Source organism: Gavialis gangeticus, unplaced genomic scaffold (genome assembly GCF_001723915.1).
Source record: "Gavialis gangeticus isolate Ggan-Ray unplaced genomic scaffold, GavGan_comp1, whole genome shotgun sequence".
Lineage (NCBI taxonomy): Eukaryota > Metazoa > Chordata > Crocodylia > Gavialidae > Gavialis > Gavialis gangeticus.
Window position 1 is genome coordinate 46,236 of NW_017729016.1, and position 22,459 is coordinate 68,694.

The window sequence follows — 22,459 nt, forward strand, 5'->3', positions numbered from 1 at the left end:
GCAGATCCTAGAGTTTGGAGCCGGTGTGAGGCGGGCTGGGGTCGGGGCTGCGCGTGCAGGTTGCAGCTAGTCTGGAGCTGCTCCGCTCTGGCTGGGCCGAGTCTGGGTGGGCTGGGGTTGGGGCTGTGTGCGTGGGTCCCCACCAGTACCACGGGGCCGGGGCCAGCAGTGGTGGCAGCCAGAAGGAGCCACCGCAGCTGCCTAGAAAGGCAGTCCAGATAGTGCCTGGGCCAGGTGGGACCAAGGGAACCAACGTGGGGAGACAAAGTCCCTCCATGGGCCGGATGCAGCCCATGGGCCATATTTTGCCCGCCCCTACCCTAGATTTTGGCTGTTATGGCCCTTGAGAAGAAAGCCAAGTCTCAGACACTAGCAGCTGACAGAGATTGCTCTGGAACTACCCATTTCCCCCACCAAGGCAAGTGCAGCTCAGCTGTCCTGGCTGGCTGCAACGTGCCAATAACAAGGGGGAGAGGTAGTTTCCTTGGTACGTAGGCTCCAGGTCACATAGGGCTTTAAAGACCAAAACACAGCGTGGGTCATGGAGCACGGGCTCAATAAGCAGCTTCCTACAGACAGTGTAACAAAGTCACTGCTGAATTTCCACTGCAGTAAGAGCTGCAAATGTTTCCACCGCAAAGTGCACTTTTAGAAATATTTATAATGCGTTCCACATTGCATGTTCTGCACTTAGATCTTTCGGCCTTGGTTTTATAGAGGAATGCTGTCTACGCAATGTAAGTGCACACACAAAAACCCCACCACCCGGGTGCCATAAAACACACATTCTCCCACTTAAAATCAAAACCCTGCATTAAACCATTAAAGTCTGGCAAGTGATTAATGCATAATATGGTTTAATTACCTTCAGTATTTACGAACGATAAATTCCAGCTGAAACAGTGAGATGTACATCTAAAAAAACTGATGCAATGTGTGCATAATAAAAGACAGTAAGGCACATTTGGGGGGAAGAAATGAATGTTGAAATTCTGGCTGTTGCTGGATGTACAGCGACAGGTCCGAATTCGGCTCTGAGCAACCAGTTTTACTCCAGATCTCAGTGCTGGAAATAATTGCCACCTACAAGCAGGGAGCTGATTGTGTTTCCTTGTTGCTTCCCTCAGGAGATGTTTCCTAATGCCTAAATACTTAGAAGAATAAGGACTAGAAAAATAGGGACGGCTGTGGGCAAAGCTAACCCCTCCACCGAAAGCATCCAAACTTCGTTCATTTGTTCTGAATCACCGGGGGCTGCTCATGGTTCCCAGCACCCACGTGGCTCTAAAGCCTGCGGTACCGTTACCATTGGCACCACAGAGGTTTGTTTCAAGTACCTACTGACCAGAACAACGTGCGATTACCAAGACACAGGGGTTCTGTAGAGTCTGTCTTCCCTTTTCTTGGATGCATCTTATCCATAGACATGCTTCTCTTTGAAGGCCACGTGACATGTCATGCAGCCTTCAATGGGGGAGGAAAAGCAAGCAGCCTGCTCATACTTCTAACCTGCAGCTCCACACAGAAACAGCAATGAGCAGCTACGTTGACAGACGCTCCAAAGACAGCGCAGCTGGAAGTCATGCAGGTAGCCAGCAGCCACAATCCACATCGCTGTCACCACTGCAGACACTTGTCTATTCACAATGCCCAAGTCTGGCCCATCAAGGGCTGAGCTCCCCTTGCGGGTACTTGTCCAGCATCTGTCACAGACCCCAGTAAAGTTCTGCCCATGCTTTCAAGCTTGCTGGTTCTGGACAGCACCTGAATACTACACCTGTGAGCCTCCAGTCCCATGTTTGGGGTACTGAACCTATCTAGAGCCCATTCTTGAGCTATTGGCTTTTCAGGCAAATGGCGTAAGCCCCGACACTAAGGCTGCCTTCCCAAACCTTTCCGCTAGCAACACACAGGGTTCCAGTGAAGCCGGCCTGTCTGGACTGCTGCCGAGCCTAGATTACCTTGCGAGACTGCATGGCAATTAAAAGCGCAGGTTTCTCATGGGCATTTCCAAGCCAATCCATCTTTTCATAGTTTCATCCATGTTAGGGGCTGGCAGGGACCTTACAGGTCATCTGGTCCAGCCCCCCTGCACTTGGGCAGGAAACACTGCTGGGGTCAGATGACCCCAGCAAGGTGGGCATCAAGACGCTTTTTGAAGATCACCGGGGTGGGCGACTACCACCTTGCCAGGGGAGCCAGTTCCAAACCCTTGGCACCCAACTTGTAAAGAAGTTTTTCCTTATGTCTAGCCTGAAGTGATCTCCAATTAGCTTGGGCCCATTATTTCTTGTCCTCCCCTGAGGGGCCGTGGTGAATAGATGGGGTGTGCATTTTCCCCAGACAAAAGCCCATATGGGGGAAATGCATACCCCACCCCCACCACACCCCTGCAGACAGTACCCTTTCCCCAGCACCTCACTGCTCAGGGCATGCCTATACCCCCTTGGCAGTCTTTCTGCGAGCACCACTGAAAAGCACACCACATCTGCCCATTCCTGCCTGGCAGGTGGCACATCTGGAAATGAGGCAGCAGAACTCCTTTCAGGCATGCCAGAGACAGGGCACGCTGCTCATGCTGCCCCTGGGAGCACTCTGGGGCTATGTCCATGTTCTCAGGGGGGTTTGATTTTTTTTGTCATGGTCCCAAGATGGTTCCCCTCAATTTTTCCTGCCTTCTCTCACCTTCTTGGCTTGGCTAGCGAGCCTCTATTTTCCACAGTCCATTTCTCCTTCAAGTCCCTGGTCAAGAGATTCACTGCTTGGTTATAGCCAGTATTTCTAAACATTAAACCAAGGCAATGTAAGTCTTCCCCAAGAGCAAACTCAAAGGGTTAAAATTCTGCACCCATAAAAACTACTAACAGCTTTAATTGACTGGTAGTCCAGGAGGGGCTGGAGAAAAGTTAGAAAGGAGAAATCCTTGAATGCTGCAACCACATTAACGAACATGCCTTGATGTAAAATAGCAGATGCCATTGATACAGTTTAGTCCTATGGACCACAAAGAATATCTAGGCTAATTCAGTTGGATTTGCTGCCACATTTCACAGATTTAAGCTGATCACCAAACTGGTGTAAGCAAGAAGTTTCTCTGTCTCCAGCTTGTCCATGACAGTAAGAGGTGGTTCTCCCGTCTTGGCTCTATGCAGCACCAAGCGGAGACACTCGGCCCATTTCCTGGGATGGTGGGAGCAGGGCTTTGGTACAGCTTGGCTCTTCGCTCTCTTTTACAGCAAGGCAGGTGAAGGGAATTGCCAAATGCTGAGTAAAGCACCAGGAGATCAGGCCCCAGCATTTTCCACTGACCTCCAGTGACTGCAGATACCACACGACCAAGCAGCACAGGACTAATTCTGCCTTTTAAATGGAGGTAAAAGCTGGAGGTCAGGCTCTGAACCCGACACAAAACAGGATCTCACCCATGTTCTTCCAGTCAAATGCAAAGATATCATGAGATAGAAGTTGAAACAAAGGAGGGGGCTGGACCACGAGTTGCCCGGTCACCTACTCTGATGAAAGGGTCTCAAAAGATCTTGAAGCATTGAGGTACATCCAAAGAGATAAAGTTTCCCTCTTCCCTGTTTCCCACTGGAGTCCAAGGAACGCAGAAACAGTGGAGCCAATTGCCGAGGAGGGCAATGAAGCCGGTGCGGAGCTCGTGGCAGCTTTGTGGAAAAACGCTGGGATCAGGGGAAGAATCTTTTTATTGCGACAAACCAGAGACAAATTTTTCAACAATGCTTTTTAAAAGGAGAAATTAAAAAGCAAAAATGGCTTTTTTATTCCAAAACGGCCCCAGTCCCTGCAGCCCTCTGCATGCACATGGCCCTGGCCAACAGGCAGGACAGGAAAGCACAGTGCAAGCAATAGAAAGGGAGCTACACACAGCCCAGAGCCTAAAGCCCAGCCACAGCTCCCAAAATAGAATCCATCTCGCCCAGAACAAAAACGTAGTCAGCAAAGCTTTCCAAAAGGGCTGTTTTACCCACTGGGTATTTTCTCCCCTCTCTCATTACCGACCATCGCAGGAAAATGCCTGCCAGCTTCATGCAAAGGGGGGGAAAGGATAGAGCCACTACTTATTTCTGGGTTGAGTTTCATTTTGTTTCAAAGTGAGACCGTAAAATGGGCCAATCCACCACTGCCTCCTTTCTGGGTTTTTTACTGCACTCGCTTTTCCACGTCTGTGTGGCCACAGCCGTTATTAATAAACTTGAAGCGATTTCACAAGAGACTAAAGGTTTTGTTTCAAATCATTCCCAGATCTGCTCTGGAGAGCTTGAGCAGCAGACACGGACTGTTTCAGGCATGTTCCTCCGTGCAGCAGGAAATGGGGAAAAAAGGCAGCCCTGTGCTGGAATGGGAAGAGGGTTTAGGCAGGAAAAGGGGGGAGGGCTGGAGAATATACTGGCGTAGAGAGAGATGCAGAGTGAGTCTAACAACAGGCCTGCAGTTAGGATGGCTCTGCGTGGACACTGTGCAATAATGATATTGGAAGGGATACGGCATTTGAGAGCGCGCAGTCTCGTCAGAAGAATACAAATTCTTACGAAGATTTTCCTCCATGTTGTTCCCCTTTGGAAGCTGACTAGAGGCAGAGTTCAGGCTGTCTGGGTATCCCAAATGTGCACTTCTTACCTTGCTATGTTGGAAGTTTTTATATACAACCGGCCTTTTGAAGTTCCCTCGTTTAAAGCCCCTGATTGTATGATAATGGATGTCCCTGTCACAACTTTTTACCTTCTGCTGCAGTAGCTTAGCGTAGAGCTCTAAAGGAGTTGGAAAGCTTTTTACTCTGGGAACTTCTGCTGCGTTTTAGAGGTATGCAAGAGTCATGACCACAAAACAAGACACCCAACTAGAAGGCTGCCACGTAATGAGTTGAAGACAGTTCATAGTAAGCTAAAAAAAAATGTGGACATTTTTCACTCTTCTCCAAAATGAGTCAAAACCCACTTGTCAGTTATGGTCAGTTTACAGCTTCTTTGCATCAGAAGAGTAGCACAAACCACTGAAATACAGAAGGGATCTATTAGTTCATAACCGATTCACTGAGCCAAAAATCAGGGTTAAGGTAATCTAGAGTCCTAATACAGACTGGAGCTGTCAGGTGACCATGACAGGGCTCAGGCCAGAGCCCTAAACCCTGGTTTGAGCTAGCCAGAGAAGCCCAGGCTGGGGCAGAGGGTGGACACCTGAGGGGTCCAAGCAAAGCTGCAGCAGCTCTACAAGTGAGAGCGACTGGCAGTGGGACTCAGAGATGCGAAGACCATGGCTGCACAAGGATGAAGAATGGAGTTAGCAGCACTGCAACATCTAGTTCATCCCATACTGAAGAGTCACGTTGAAACAAGTCACCCACAAGATCCAAAGAGCTATGGGAGAATTGAAGGAGTTGTAAGATCTCCTGGTTGGAAAAGTTCAAGATGGCTGCTGCTGCTGGGGGGGAGTAAGGAGCACCCCGAGTTGTTGCTGCCACCTTAGCTGCAGCACCCGGCTGCCTGCGGTCCACAGTTGCAGCTAGCATTTTGGCTGGAAGGAGGAGGTCACCGGGGAGAGAGCCGGCAACGGCCATGCTAGCAGCAATGAGGGCCGAAACAGCCAAAGCACCGGCTCCACCCGAAGCAGCGGAGGGGCTGTTGACGGAAAGAAAGCCGGCAGCACCCATAACAGCAGCGAGGGCCGGAGTACCGGTGGCAGCACCAGGAGCAGCTAAGACATCTGTGGTTGCAGCAGTGGTTGCAGCCACTGAGCCCAGCTGTCACAGCGACAGCATAGCAGCTCCAAGTCCCTCTGGAAGCCCAAGACTGGCATCTAATGGGTGTTGAACCCACCAGAGACAACAAACTGTAAATAAGTTGACCACAGAGGCTGTGGAGCCCCAGGTGAGCGCTCCGTGAACAGGACCAGGCTGGGAGCCAAGCAGTGGTGAGAATAAGTGTACTGCTCAGCGGACTCATTGCTGGGGTGGGATGTGCATCACAAATAAGCTAGTAAAGACACCCCGAATGAAAATGAAGAGACCCCAACACCCTCAGTGAGAACTCCTTGAGATGGATCGATTGCCCTAATTCACTCATGAGATCCTGCTGGGTTTATTCAGAGTTTTGTAGCAACTGAATTATTTTATTTATGAGTGACCTGTTTGAATGGGGTGGGCAAGTTGATGGATAGAATGGATTTACTGCTCCCCCAGTTTTAGTTGTGTTTTATTTACCTTTTCCCTTCTTTTTACGAAGCTTCATTTTTAATCATTATTAGAAGTAGTACTATTATGTCAATTCGAGCAGTAGGAACAACATTTTATAATGATTGGCCCTATTTTATTGCTATGTTTGTATTTTTGTTATTTCTCCTTAAATTTATATTATGGTTCTGTGTCTGTTATGTTATTTTTGGGAGCGTGGCTTTCAGAGTCCCAATACATCTTCTGTTCAAGGACTCCACCCCCACCCCGTCCATTTTTGCCTTGGTTTCCCCACCAGTGCTACCCTAGGCTGCAATGCAATGGCTTCTCAGTAGTGCCAGGAGAAGCCTCGCAAGCACTGAAGCCAAAGCTAACATATGGGTGCTGAATATTTAAAGAGCAGTGACAGCTGAACTAAATCAACCACCAATGAGAGCTCTTGGGAACAGTCTCCCAATCCCTCCAACTCATTACAGCCAAGACAACTGCGACATAGCAGTGGAGGCAGGTTGGCAATTGGCTATGCCACTCCTGATGTCGCAGCGCCCCCACTTCCTAGTACCTGAGTTTGCTTGTAGCCTACGTCATCATAACCATTAGATAGATCATTAATAGCTTAATTACATCCTAATCTTTTCAATTACAGCAGATGGACAAGGTTTCAATTAACTTGTAAAGCCGGGGAAGTTGGAAGTGTCTGCATTAGCTTAGATCATTTGGGATAAGGACTAGCAGATGCTGGGTTGTTGAAAAATTAATTAAAAGCAAAGTCCTTTAACTCAAACCTAATGAAATGCATTAACTTGTATTTTTCAGAGAAGTTGTTCTGGATTTGGGGTGAGGGCTGTAGGTTTGGGGAAGGGGAGGCGCATTTCTTGTGTAGGCAACAAACACCGAGTGTCCGCTTCACACAAAACGCCGAATGCAGCCTTAAGAGGTGCTAGTCACAGCACCAGGCACATGCTATCAACCCAAGGTGACAGCGAGACACAACACATCTCTCTGAAGTGAGGGGGCAGAAAACTCCTGTACTACAGCTGCTGCATCCTGTCCTGTCCATAAGCCAAGCCCAGCCTCCGAGGAACAGGATGCACCAGCATATGCAAGGAACAGGAGCAGCGAGGGTGTAGGAAGCCGTTCGCTTCTCCCTCTGCCCTATCTCCTGCCAGAAGCCACATACTTGAAAGGGCCCACATCTGCCCTCCTCATGTTTGCAGCAGCCCCAGGCCAAGTGCCGGGTAGAAGCTGCTCACGTGTACGGTGCTGCAGGAGGCAGCTGAATGCCCGAGCTTTGCTTCTCAGTATCTGTAATGCTAAGCCCGACATGGTCCACTCCACAGATGCAACAACAGGCACCCTTCTCCCACAGTAAGCAGCACAGAGCCCTTCTGTGACTAGAGGACACAGAGGCATTGGACAGCAAAGGGAATGTAAAAAGAGGACTATAAAAGGGATTAAGAGAGACAGTGGCCAAGCTAAGACAGAGAACGAGGGGGGCTGGTCCTCCCAGAGACAGGAGCAGCAGCCCTGGAGGTAGTTCTTGATGCCTCTCGTTTCTGCTCCTCCTCAGAGCACACGTGACTTACTCACCCTCTTCTCTCATTTCCAATCTGGGGTCACTCCCTTTGTATTGATCTTTGCTTCCCAACCCGCTGGCCAGGCAAGGACAGGCGCTACATCTGCTGCCCCAACACCTTCCCCCTCTTCTCTCGAAACGTCAGCCATGACCGCACCAAAAGCAGCTCAATTATTTCACGCTGAAAAACTTATTTGGTGTGCACTCTTCATGACACCCTCTGCACCATGGGCAGAGAGATTCACCTAGTTTCAACCTCTCGGCTCGCCAACGCTTCATCGTGCAAAAGAAAGCAACCCTCAGCTGACAGTGGGAAATTTTGCTTTGCCACCACGTTGGTTAATTAAGCCTCCGAAGAGGGACAGATGACAGGCTAGTCTTTGTGTTGTTTGAAGGACAGTCTGCGCGTTCTGAATAGCCTTGTGTTCTGCCGAGGCCTGAACAAATGTCGTGGCTGCAGACAATCACTGGCCTGGTGGGAACAGAGGAAGCTCTGCTGTTCCCGAACGGAGAATCGTGTCCCAGTGGGAAATGGAACAAGTGGAATTAGACCGATTGGATACTCCGTAAATGGGCATCAGAAGTATCCTGGCTGTGGGAAGAGGAAGAGGTGCGGTTATCTCACTGTCTAGCTTTGTTCTGAGCCAGTGCTGTTCAGCACTGGAGGAATTCAGAAAAAAGAAAACACAAGTGAAAGCCAGTGATTAACTTGCTGGGTTCAGAGCCCTTTGGAGAGTGTGGCAGAGCCCTTTGGAGGGAGCGAATGGGTAGACCAGTGCAGCCATCACCTAAAGGCAGCTCTTCCAGAGGACAGAAAGCAGAGGTGTGTGCATTCCCTGGATAAAGGAGGCAGTGACGCTCTGGTACCCAAGCATACACCTGCCGTTGTTGCTCCTCCTCCAAGGATGAAAACTGGGCAGATTACTCTCAAGCAGGGAGAACAGGCTGGCACCTTTCTGTGCAGCATCTTTGTGGCTTCAGGAGGCTCCCGCCTCCCTTACTCTGCCCTTCCCATCAATTTCTGACACTGTAAAAGGGACTCGGTGTCTAGCCATGCCCTACTTACCACCACTTTCCTCTCTTAGTCAGGCTACACATCAATTATTTTTATGCCAACAGCACCATAATGGACATAACAGAGACCCCAGGCATTTGGGTTCCAGGTGTGTTGTAGCATCCATTTGCCCATTGCCACTGAGGCATGAGGTGTAAACTATTTCCCCCAACAGAAAAAAAAAAAGACGACAGACCCAAAAGTGGAATAAAACCCAAGAAACCCAACTCCCACCTCCCTACCTCAACTCCCCCTTGCACTCCCCATGATTTCCTGCTCTGTGCCCCCTCCACCATGGTGCAGATCGCAGCTCTTGGCTATCCCAAATAGAGGCCCTGTAGATGCCTGGTATTGTTTTCCAAAGCTCCCCAGGCTCCGTCAGCCTTTCCTTCGATAAGGAAGGTGCTGTAGGTGGCTCCCCGTCCCGTGTGGCTGACCCTGCTGAACAGTTGTGTTGACTTCATGCTGCTCTGAACCGAGTGAGTAGAGGGGAGCATCCAGTGCAGTGCTGCTACAGGGCAGCTACTCTGACGTTTTCACGCTTAACAGTGATAGAAACTGGGGTTTCACGGCCCTCCCGAAGGCTTCTCCACTTACCGTGGGGTCTGTCCAGAGAGAGCATTTTGCACAGTCCTGGCAGGGGGCCCCTGGCGAACGTGGGTGCTGGCAGAAGTGGTCATACCCATTGATGGCGGCTCGGCAGAGGTAGCACATTTGAGCGCCGCAGCGGCAGGACATGCGGTTGCAGCCCTCAGATTTGATGAGGCCAGTCCCACACTTGTGGCATTTCCTAATGCGCGCTGCTGTCATCTTCTCTTCTCTGCAGCATGAAAGGGCAAGAGAAGCAGACACTAGCATGGGTATGTTTGCACTTGCCAATTCTCAGCACGAGCTGTGCTCTCACTGCCACCATGACAGCACTTTAACCTTCCTTCCCCTGATGTCCCCTCCCCCTCCTCACTTTCTTCCTACTTTATCCCAAAGCCCAGTGTTGTTCCAAGGAGGTCTGGGCTGAGCTCCATCTGGAGCCAACCCATGATGAGTTGCAAACAAATTAAGTGAAAGAAAGTTAATCACCGGTTGCATTCTACAGACTCAAGCATGGTTTCCAAGTGAGACCAAATGTAGCACAGCTGAGCTGTGGTTTAGAAAGAATTTCAACCCAAAGTTGGAAGGGCCAAAGGGCAGAGAGATTCTTGACTCTGCTGCAAAGAAATATAGTCTGGGAGCTAAAGGTTTAGGAAAAGCAAACTGCTAATTGTCACTTGCTAGCTCCTGTTCTTAGGTCTGGCTGTCGTGGTGGTTACTGAGCTGCTGTGAATGTTTCTCAACTCTCCTAGACCTGAGGGGGAATTTTGCTTTTTGTTTTGCAGGTAATTAAAGAATAATCAAGCCTCTGCCATGAAGGCCAGGCTTCCTACCCCTCTTACGCCTCTCCCCAAATCCCACATGGGCTCTCCAGATATTACTGCTTTATGCCCGAAGGTGTACACACACAGGCTTTATGAGAGCACAGAAAGCAAACAGGAACCCAGGACATTTCCCGGCAGTGTTTGGTTATAACCATGACAATTGCCTCAAAGGGAAGCAATAATGCCTCCCCCTCGAGATGGTTTGGTGACGTTAGATATAATTGTAAAGGCAGAACCCGGTGGAAGGGCTCCGCTAGTAATTATATTATCATGGAGTGGGAATCAGAGGGAAGCCTCTTGGTAATTAGTCACCAGGAGGAATGAGACAATTAGTTGCAATTCTGAGGGCCTGATTACAGAGCTCTAAAACAAGTGAAATGTTTAAATTGGAAAGAACAGAACTTAATGGAGTCCAAACTGATGGAGCAGGCTGACAAACCTTGACAACAGCACAGTCGTGCATGGCGCTGCGGTCAGAGAAGCAGAATCTGTTCTCTCTGATGGCTCAGCTGAATGGAACGACCTGGGCTCTCCGCCTCTAGCAACCTGCTAGCAGATTTGCAGTGTGTGGACACAAGTTCGGGGCTCCAACTGCTTTTTCCCCAGAGCAGATGTTGCTATGATGTGAATCACCAGAGCGGTGTGATGGCACCAGCCCACATCAGACCTTGGCTTCTTGGTGCTCCTCCTCTGTCCGCCTCACAGGACACAGCGTGTGTGTGTTAATGGGAACTCTGAGCAAGGCAGGAAGCTGGGCCTGGGCTCCAGCTGTGTTTCCCCTTCCCTACACTCAGCTTCAAAAGGAAGTGTTTATTGTCTCATCTCCAGGCAGCAAACTCACCTGAACAAGCAGACCCAGAGCAGTGCTCTGTTGAAAAAAACCTTGCAAACCAATTCTTTCCTTTGTTAGGGCCATGACCATCCTACAGGTTTCCCTGTCCCCCTTTCCTACAGGGAAAGCAGTGGAAATATGTCACCAGATACCCAAAAAGTCAGCGTCTCGCTGAAAAGTTATGCCTTAAAGAACAGAAGGATGACCTGACTTCGACTCCCACATCCGGAACACCTCCCTATGGAAACTCTGTATCCTGCGTGTCTCAAGCCCAGCAAAGGGACAGCATTACCCAGCAGTGGTACACTTAAAGGTGACCAGGTTAACAATGGCAGGCTCTCTGAATTGCAGTACGCCAGACCAGCATTTTTATAACCTACTTCCTAACATTAGACCATGCTGGCATTTCTCCACAGTAAGAGATCAGATTTCAAAACAGATTTTATGAAACACCTAAGGTTTCAGCCATCTACATTTCAAATTCAAGTCTGTTCTGAGACAGCTTGGCTTAGCATGTAACGCCTGGTCTGCAAATGCATGTAGAAGCATAAGAAATTACACACACATCCCTCCTCTACAGAGGGGATGAGGCGAGAAAGATTCGGGCAAGCAATACCTCAGCCATCAAGCTAACGGAGTGTAGTTTACCACCGCAATGTAAGGTGCAAGGCGACTGAGCAGACTTCCCCTGCCTCCCTGCTCACCTCTCCGCAGTATAAACACTGCGAGCCTGACTACATACAGCCTGAAGAGTTTTTCATTTCCTCTGAACAATCACGCCTGGCTGCTGCAAAATGCAAAATGGGTTAACCACCTGTTCAAGAGTAGATACTCCCAGGCTCTTGATTTACCAGTCGCTGTTGCTGAAAAGCATCCAGGGAAATCCTAATCGCAGAGCCTGGTGACTGCATGTTGTGTGTGTGACCAGAATGCAGCCAGACCTCATACCGGCCAAGGTCCCCGTTAGTAGACAAACAAGGGATCTTTCTATATTCCCTGTAAATGATACTTGCTACTGCTTTTGGTAGCACAGGTGGTTTCTTGCCAAACCCTTAATAAGAAGACTTAGTTTTTCCAGACTTGGAAAGTTACTTACATTGATGTTCTGTATTTGATGTCATCCTTCTCGGCCAGCTGCTCACACGTGAGGTTCATGTGCTCCTTCCAGAGCCCCTGGCACTTCCTGCAGGTTTCCTGAGGAGGACAACATAAGCATTGAAGGAAAGCAAACATGCAGAATGCATCATTCAAGGGCAAGGCTAGGGCTTGCAAGGGCATTCCCCAAATTGCACAGTTTCCCACTGAAAGCTCAGATCCACGCCATGCTGCAGATTCCTAGGACCAGTGGAGCGTTGCCAACCATCATCCCCAATCAGTAACCCCAAGGAGAGGGGGATCAGTGACAACACTGGGGTCCCCGCAAACAGGTACTGCTAAGTGACAATGACTTGGCCAATGGGTAGGCTAATGCCAGCACGAGGCGAATGTTCATGTGAATACAATCACATGAAAAATGAGGGGTTTCCACTGCATGGTTATGCGAGCAAACAATTTTAGATAGACCCATGGCTCAAGGCTTAAAAGGGGAGCAGACAATAGAGGGTGAGTCTGAGCAAGTTTAGAAAATGAACTGGAGCAAAAGTGACAACCAAGTCTTCAGTGTAACCTCACCCCCCAGCCCTGTATGTTCGTTCGCTCATCGCTCTGGGACTGGTAAGCCAACAGTAGCACAGGAAAGCTGTCGGGACAGGGTCAGTAAGAGGACTTGACTAGAGGTATGCAAATAACTGATTTCTTGGTTCACTGGCCAGGAGAAAAAAGTGTTTAGGCTAAACTAAACATTTTCTTCCATTTTTCAGGGTTGGGTTTTTTGTTTGGTTTTTTTGTTTTTTTTTTTAAAGTCTTTTATGATTAATTCAAATTAACACACATTTTTCAGAATGAAAAGTCCACATCTTCACTTCAGCTATTAAAAAACAATCCCAGTCAAAACTACTTCGATGTGAATTTGTGAAATGCTTTAAGACTGCCCAAATCTATCATTTTCACAGAAAGTTTTAGCTGGGAAGTTCCAGTCTAGCGCCCAGACTTGCCACTAACAAAAGACGAGAATTCAGCAGAGCAGAAAGAGTCATCCGCTATTTGGAGCATTTCATTTTAATTTATATTACAGCTTTTCATTTTCAGATACAAAAGACAGAATCATAGAAGAGCAGGGCTGGAAGGGACCTCAGGAGGTCATCTCATCCAAATCCCTGTTCAGAGCAGGATCAACTTCAACTAAACCATCCCAGCCAACTGTGTCTCACCTGCTTCTAAAATGCCCAGATTACCAGCTCACGTGACATCTAGATAGTCAAGTCGCCTAAGTTCTGGACATCTCCCACATTGCTCTAAGAACTCCAGTGAACCACACATTTTTAATGACTTGGTTTAGTAAGCAAGAAGAACAGGTTAACATCATGTTTTAGGTGCCGAGTCTTAGTTTCCATCCGAGGCAGGGCAAAGCAAACGGTTCACTTCTCTTGACTGGCAGACACAAAGAAAAATAGAAAGACTCATTTCCTGGCTGGCCTGCCTGGGAAGTTACCGCTGTTTTGATATACAAGGTGGCAGTTGTATTTTTTAGCGTTACAGTACCACGGCCCAGTGCGACTCAAAATACAGAACCACCAGGTGTTGTGGATACTCCCATTCCCCTCCTCCCAAACAGGGGAAGAGACTTCTGGCTAGATGGACAGGATTTGGTTTTCAGGGCAAAATGTGAACTTGTTTTGAGTTTGCTGTCACTTGACCTACATATTTATTTTTTCCAGTTTCTCTTCCTGAACTGTTTCAACAACCAGTAACTTGTGGGTAAGCGCTGGGAGGACACAGTTGTGGCCATTATGGGTAGCAACGGGGTTGCTGCCAATCTCATCTAGGAGCCCGTTTCGGACTTCAGTGAAAAACAACCTCCTGCTGCCACCTCTCCCCTGCCCTGTTCCTTCTCCTCGCCCGAGGAACTCTTCCAAGGCCAAGACTCAAATTTGCTCTTTGCATCATAACTTGCATGAGTAAGGATCCAACCCAATTTCTCCAGGTACATGGTACTACTTTCACATACCAGCAGTAAAGACTCAAAGCAAAAACCTCAGTCAAAGAAGAGGGTTCGGTCGTGCCCTTTCCACCGAAACCTGAATATTTTGATTGCTCGTTGCTAGGTTAGGGACAATACTACTGGTTTCGTAACCACTAGTTACTGCCCTATTTCACGCCATATCTTTCCATTTGCCCCTTTACATTGCTACATCCTTGTCTCAAACAGTTTGAAACCCAAGAATGTTCTGCCTGACTGGGCAGAAACGCCGCTTATTGCCCCAAAAACCCTTCCCGGAGGAGACCGGCAGTCTGAATTCCCAGCAAGACTCGCTCCTTCTCAACTCGGGAGAGAGCGAGCAAAGTTTGCCCCCTTCTGGTATAGGGCACTAAGAAGCATCCCATCTCCTCTGCCATTTCCTTTGGGCGGCGGACGAACAGTTGCTTGCACATTTGTGAGATCCTTCCCAATACAGCATTTACTTTGGTCACCTGCCAACCCAGACGCAGGTAGGTAAAACCCAGCTAAAACCAAGCTCTAACGAATTCCCCCGTGGACGTTTTGTGCAGCTTCTGAAAGCCCTCCCCAACTGTTTCCATCACTATGAACCTCACCATTGTCAGTGTAAATGTCCCTGCTACAATTTGATGCAACCCTTCTTGCTCTGGAGGATGCACCAGCTCTCCGAAGTGACCTTTTATATCAGAAGGCGGCAAAGAAAACCATGCCCCTCCTAATCAGACAGTGGCACTTCCACATGGGAAATTAAAAGCAGGTCATAAAGACCCATATGTCTGTCTCGCTGCAGAAGAGCAGGAACATTTTCTGCTGTTCTGTCCAAGCCGCAGGACTGGATCTTTTGCTTTGAACCCAGTTACTTGCGCTGAACTCACTGGGCTGGCTGCTGAGGGTTTATCATGCCTTCTATTATTATAGGTCTGCTTGCTCTGATAACAACTATTTCCACCGAGTGGGACCTTTTGTTTAGTGTTTGCCGAGGAACTGCACTCGCTTTACTGTATCCGGGATCTTGCCTGAGCTTGAGCAGCTTGAATTATTTACTTAACATTACAGCAGCAGCCAGACATCCAGCCCGAAAAGAGTCCACATAGCACTGGTGCTATATAGGCAGAGAGGTAAAAGTGGGATGCTAGGAATAAAATCCAGCCTGATGCCCAAGCTGGGGCTCTGCTCACTAGGCAAGGCCACTTGGTTCATTTGCTGTTCATCCTGGAGTCTCACCTGGGGGAGTTCATCCCATCCGGCTTTCCTGAGACCAGTGTAACTTTATCTGACATTAACTCCCCTTGGTTTTTACAACTTCCATTCTCCTAGGGGCTGCAGCTCAGTAGACTGTAGTCATGTGTCTGCACAAGGCTTTAAGCATCCCAAAGGTCACTGCTTTACTGGACAGGGATGACAAGGGACGTTAAGCACCAGTCACTGGGTTACATCTGCCCACACTGGCCAGGTACTGCAGGCCAACCCCATTCAGCGCTGGGCAGGGAGCAAGAGGAGGATGTGATGGAGATGCCTTTGATCCCAGAACTAATCTCCTCACCAAGCATCTGCTGGAGGCAGCGGCTCCTGCTTCCTGCAGGCTGACAGGAAGCCACAGTGATTAATGCAAACATGCCCAGGCTCAGGCTGATCCTTTGTTCCCAGGTCAGTGATGTGGAGGCTGAACTTTCCATGCACAGCTCAGAAGTGAAGCAGGCAAATCCCTTGCCAGTTATCTTGCATCCCATTGCACTCTTTGGTGCATCCAAATTGCAACCTGGAGGGCTTTAACATTTGTTTAAACGCCGCCTCCGTGAGAACAGCAAACTGATCAAACAAGCCTCTCCCCCTCCACCAAAAAAACCCCCACGAAAGTTTTGCAAGCCCCAGCTCTACAGATCAAGCAGTTAACATTCAAACGCTTTCCCTGCTCAGTCTCCACCCCCTCCAGGCCAGCTGCGAGCTGCTGTTTTTTCACTGTCGGTATCTGATCAGCGCGGACTTTATTATAGATTCAGCCCAGGCGCAGGCCGCGTGGACGGAAGTGCGGGGAGACAGAGGCAGAAGCCGCCGCCTGCCTGCCCACGACATTCACCGCGTGCTCACTCCTTCCCTCCGAATCAACACGGCTCTTGTACTGAGCATGCCAACAAGGCAGATGGAACGGAGCAAGCAAGGGCTGGCTCTCCCACCGGCCCCATCGTCGGCACCCTCTGGCTCTCGGCAGAGGCTGGAAGGGAAGCCTGCCCCTCGCCTGGGCTCCCCATATGTTGCTTAATTAAGCCCTGTTGCTGCTGCTGGGAACCCCTCCTCCACTGCCACAGAAATGCAAGCTCTGCTTTCTCCCAGCCCAGGGGCTGCCCCAGCACAGAGCCGAACGGCCTGTGTTACACAAAGCACCGGCTGGGGGTGGGTGAAGCAGACTCCCGACTGCAACATCCTGAATGTTCTTGATGGTGCCAGGCCTTGACCAGCAAACCCCTGAAGCTTCCTGCAGGCTAAAGGCAGCCAAGATGAGTTTTCATTTACCTGCATCTACCCAATGTAGAGACTACACTGGACCACTGCCCACCACGACGCCACTTGAGGCCCATCTGTGCACTGCTGCACTGGTTTAATGGCAGGTCGTCTTCTATACCTGCTTAATCAACCGACAAATCTGAGCTGAATCGACAGACCTCATTTTAAATGGCTACCAAAAAAAAAGCATGCATAAAGTCAGACACCACTTTAGCTAAAGATTCAGCATAAAAAGAGTTACTTGAGTGCGACCTCTGCGTGGAGCCAAGCCCTTAGACGTAAGCATGTTTAGGGCTTCCCCAACTGGGAGCTAGAAGAGAGGGTGGAAAACCCAAAATTAAATGGCAACCGGGCTGGAAAAGCATCTTGGCAGATCTGCAGGAAGATGCACTGTCTACAGACCTGGCATGGAGCATCAGGGCTCCTCAGCACTGAAACGGGCTCTGCCTCACCTGGACAGCTACACCTGCCCCTTGGGTCCAGGAGATTAGCTGTGCTGGCTCCCATACAGGCAACACGTAACAGCGGCGGCAGGTTCCAGCTCTAGACGCACTGTATACATGCATCATGGCAAAATCTACATAGCCCCCTGTGCACACAAAGGAGGCAACGTTCAAGTAATTGCCAGCTGGAAGGAGTCCAACTCCAGCTTCTTTTCATCTTGCCCCTTCAAATTTGCTCTGCATTTTACCTCCGGCAGGCGGCTGGTTTCTCAGGTAAGGCTGCCGCCTACCGCTGTACAGCTGCAATTGCAGCTGCTTATCATTTAAATAGGACCGGTGCTGTCACCATGTGATAACACACAAGTGCTGTGTTAAGAAGGATAAGTAGAAGGCAGGGTGGATTTGCACTTTAAAGGATAAAACAAGTTGTCAGCAGCTGCGAAACCGAGGAAGATGGACAGTTCTTGCTTTTTAGCACAGTTACGTTCGTGGGGAGGCTGCAGCCTTGTGAGCTCCTGAAGGCGGGTGGGTTGGTTTCCAAGACTATACCGGCCTTGACTAGTCTGTAAACACAAGCTGTTGGGAGCAATTAAAGAGTTAAAACCCGCATGAAACAAAAAGGGGGTGAATTCCATAAGGGACAATACAGCTGGTTGTAACTCTTATTGCAACCAACATAAAACAATGCACCAAAACATGAGATTTTCACTACAAAAGTTCTCCCCTCCACCCAGATTATTTATTCTATCAAATAAAGTCTTGCCATTTTTCCTCTCTCCCCCCCCTCAGTGAAAGGACAGAACGTGTCCAGGAGGGAGATATTCTCTTCTGCTCAGCCACATTTTCATTTTTCCTTTCGCTCCTCCATCTTTTTGAGCAACCTTGGAAATCAGAAGCCAGACTTCACTGTGCTCCTCAGCTCTGCAGAACTTGGAGAAGGTCTGGAAAAATGTTTGACTGGCAAAAGGAAAAACAACATTAAAAAAAAAGAAATTAGTAGCACCCATCCCTGGAAGCCCCGGGTTTTACTGCATTGGAGGCTAAGAGAGGGTCACAAAGGGTCTCTGCCATCTCACCCCCTGCAAAAAAACCCTGTTGTCTTTTTTATGAAGTTCAATATTTAAATAGTAAGAGGCTCCTGTGGCCCCCTCCTTCCCACACAATGAAGTTAAACCAACCCACCTCCTCAAGAAGTTGCAAGGGGGAAATTTAATCCCTTCCTTCCAGAAGTGACTGAAGAACATCCCAAGAGCCCAGCCCAGGAGATATGGGAACCGGACCCGGCGCATGGCTCATTAGCCATTACAGAAAGATCAAACCTTCCAGCAGTTGTAATTCAAGTGCTGTAGTTAACTCCAGCCTCGCATGATCAAGGTTTCCGAGTAGCCCGACAGACTTTTCTGCAGTAAGCTGCTCTATTATTATGAACAGATTGTGCAGAAATTCAAACAATTATTGTTTTTCCAGGTGCACATGCCTGAAACAGCTTAGCTGACTGCCATTTTGGCTGAAGTGGTCAAGTCTCCGTGACTAAAAATGTCATCAATGCCCAGGTGAGAAAATACTGCCAGTCAACCTCGCAGACAGGCTACTGGGCAGCTGCGGAGGTGGCATTAGTATTGTTAGAGCAGTTTGGTGATCGGCACATACTGGACTATGAAAAAGGTGTGCCTATGATTAATACGAGACAGGCAGAAGCATCTTTTGTGGATGAGACTGCTGGCTTCACCTTACCACCTTGAGGTCCTTTAACTTTTGTGGTGTTTTGTGCTTAACGCAAATATTCATCTCTAAGCAGGTCCCTACATTTGGATGAGGAAGACGCAAGGGATGGAAACCCAGGGCTGCTGGCATGGAGACAGCACATGACATGGGCCCATGAATCCCTGCATCAGGGTCTGTATCCTCTTAGCAAAGCACCATGTCCCTTAGCTCTAGGGTCAGCCCCATGCCTTTGAGCAGTTCAGCCCTGGAAAAAACCCACGCTACATCCAATTTGCTGAGCACATAGTTCAGTTCACACAGGGCAAGAAATTTCCCCCCCACCTCCCACCCACCTCTGTGAACCCTCCAAAAGCCTCTATCGCATGAACCTGCCTCAACCTGCACCACAGGCAGCCCGGAAGAAATAGTGCTGCTCGGTGAGGGTTTATATAGGCAGGTTAAATATAGCCTGTGATCTCATCCTGAAGCCACCATTTACAATGAGCAAAAGGGCTCCACGTATGCGCTTTGGCAGGGCAGGAAGTGAGAAGGAGTTCAATCATTTGCTACTGGAGTTGCACATGCAGTTGTTAAACCGCAGGTCTTAGATATGCTCAAGTGATACGAAATAATAGCGCCAGTCTTCCCAGCCAAAGTAAATAATTAAATACAAGCAGCAAGTTCAAAGCGCTCAGTGGCTGGGCCTCCTGCAGCTGCACCAAATACAGAGGAGTGATTACCTTATTCCATTTAACAGAGAATACCTCTGAAGGGTATCTGCTTAATGCTGCTACATGGTATCCGCTGACGGCCTTGGTACAGGCTTTTATATTTCCAACAGCCTGAACTCCAAGTTGGCTGCTGCAGGCATAGCAGAAATGGAAGAGGGGAAGGAGAGTGAAATCAGGACTGAGGTCATCCTGACCAGGCCCTGAGCCTGCACCTCGTAGGCTTCAAGCATCCCCAGTGTTTCACCTTAGCTGATGGGCTGCTCTCAAAACCCAGATTTGTCTGGTCCTGATGGGTGGTCCTGTCCAGGCTGCAGGATGTTGTGTAACAAATGACGCATCCTGCCTTCAAAAGCCTGCTCTGGGCTCCTACCATATACTGTAAATTATAGCTCCAACTTGAACTGCTGTTGCTCCTTTCTGTGGCTCTGCACCCCCACGCCTTTACAAGAATGCAGTCAGCAACGTCTGGTTACTGAAAGTGAAAGGGATGGGGGAGATGTGCTCTTCCCCCCTTAAGCCTGTTCCTCTGCTTCCAAGCACTTTGCAGACTGTCTTCTGCCATTTCCACAGCGTAAGCAGGTCCTTCCACGCACCACGGAGAGAGCTTTACAAAATAGGATGACAGTAAAGCCACAAGATTTGCAAGGAGAGGCTGGTTCGTGTAACACCACTTGGGAAAGCTTTTATCCATTTCTGGCAGCAAACTAAATTGCAGGCCGTTTTTTAAATCATCCCTGACAACTTGGATGGTGGCTCTCCCAAAGCTGAGAGACTTACGGGTTGAAAAGGGCTCTGAACTGAGAGTCAAAAGCCCATCTTCCCCGCTGAAAGCTCAGACACGGGCCAGCTCCAAACACCAGAATTGTGCTGGCGTAGTGACGTTTGTCATGGGCGAGAAGAGCTGTAAGCCCTGACAGACACAGCTGTGCTGGCAAAGGCTCCTTGTGTGGACACAAAGCTGTACTCCTGCCAGTACAGTTTCATTTGCTTGGGGACAGGAGGAGAGAGAAGCCAAAATGAGCTCTCCGAGCTGAAGCGGTTTTACTGCTATAGCATCATCTGTACGAGGACTGATGTGCTGTGACGGCCTAGCAACAGGGCTCCCCCAGCAAAGTGCTGACGTGCAGAAATAGCCAGAGCCAGGAGCAGCTGGTGAAACCAAAGACAGGAAATAAGAAGGAAAGCAACATGGAGACTGCCCGCAGTGCTCCTGAAGTCCCCAAGGTCAGCGCCCCACCTCTCCTGTCGACATGCAAGGTGAACTGCACGTCTCGCCATGTCCGAGGGCTCATCCTGCCGGGCGTCCTTCAAAGGGAACTTTCCACCAGCTCTGCAAGGCACTGAGCCCCAGCTCGATAGCACACGAGGCACGTCCAATTAATTATTGATGTAGCTACCACTGCAATATTGATGGCAGTTTTCAAATGGAGAACAGCTCTGTGAACCACCAACTGCAAACTTGCGAATTCATCAGGAGGTGGAGGGTCACATTTATGAATGAGGCCTGGTTATAAAAGGCTTACTGGCAGAGCTAAAACCAAGGCTGTGCACTAAGTGCCCGAGCAGACTTCCCTGGATGCAAGTGGCGCTGCCCTAGAAAGAGTAAATGGAGCCCAAACTGTTGAGGGGAGGAGTGTGATGAAGGGCAGTTCATGCTCTCGGCTCCAACCCGTGGGCAGGCACCGGCTGTCCTTCCACGGCGCACAGCTCCGGTCTCTTCACTAGCACACTGGGGCTCGTGACCAAACAGCATTTCCAAAAATGGAGGGTGTGGAAAGCAGAAATAGCGAGTGCAAATGCAGATCTTTCCACTTTTAGGACCTGGCAGCCCTCCATGCTGATGCTACAGCTTTGATCGGCGATAAAAGGCTCTTCAGGATGAACTGGAGCAGACAGACAGCATCGGGAGCAGCCTTGGGGGGGAGATGCAAGGAAAGGAGGGCAGGGTAGGAAGCAATCCCAGGGCTCAGGTACAGCCTCAGGGAGGAGATCTCTCTTTGTACCCTGTGCCATCTTTGGCCCTTGTCAGTGCATGCTCATGCCGCTGATTTGAGTGAAGAAGTCCCTGCTGAACGAGTTCTGGTATTTTCCAGCCAGTGATGTCTTGGGTACAAACTCATATAACCACAAGTCATCCTTAGCTCCCAGGTAAGGTACACCACAGAGTTTACATCTGTAGGACTTTCCTCCCAGCTTAAATCTATTATTAAGCTCCCAAGGGTGCATAATCCTTGGGTACATTTTCAATGCAGAAGTAACCCATGCTCTTGCTTTGGCTTGGGCACGTTACTAGCCCAGTTTGCCACAGGGACACAGGCTAAACCCCTCAAGTGCTGATAGCTCATCAATGCCTCTCTACAGCTCCCTCCCCCCTCCTGTGCTTAGGACACAAAGGAAAATCTCCCCCCAAAATGGCAGGGGAGGGAATCATGGGGCAGCTCAGTTTCTGGCAACACTGGCAGCTAGGGGTATCAGGGTTACGCTCTCCGACGTGCATGCGGAGGAGGACATGACGACACAGCACAGCACAGCCACTCACACCCTGCCTACAACCTTATCCCAGAGTCAACTGCTTGTGTCAACTCCGCTGTGAAACACACACCAATGCCGCCAGCGAGCAGGCTGGCACCCTGCCCGATATAGCCTCATCTGGCCCCAAACTTGCTGGAAGCAGCTCAAATCAGCTTAAATTCACACCTCTCCTTGTTGCAGAGCAAGTCTGCATGGAGCAGAGCAGATCTGGAACGAAGCATCCTGCTTTAATGTAACACTGATCAAGTCAGCTAAATCAAAGCTGACTTGGATCAGTCAGAGTCACCCTAGAGTCCTAAAGGAACTGGCTGGGGTCATTGCAAGTCCCCTGGCACGGCTTTATGAACACTAGTGGTGCTCTGGAGAGGTGCCGGAGGACTGGAAGA

At 49.4% G+C, this 22,459-nt stretch overlaps 1 protein-coding gene across 1 annotated transcript in view; it reads right to left on the bottom strand.

Moving 5' to 3' along the window:
* RNF216 (ring finger protein 216) overlaps positions 1–22,459 on the bottom strand; it is a 101,797-nt gene that overhangs the window by 26,795 nt on the left and 52,543 nt on the right. Inside the window, exons 13-14 of the mRNA XM_019512621.1 lie at positions 12,161–12,258; positions 9,418–9,640 (exon numbers count right to left, since the gene is read on the bottom strand). Coding sequence (XP_019368166.1) covers positions 9,418–9,640; positions 12,161–12,258 — 321 coding nt within the window. The remainder of the gene's footprint in view (positions 1–9,417; positions 9,641–12,160; positions 12,259–22,459) is intronic.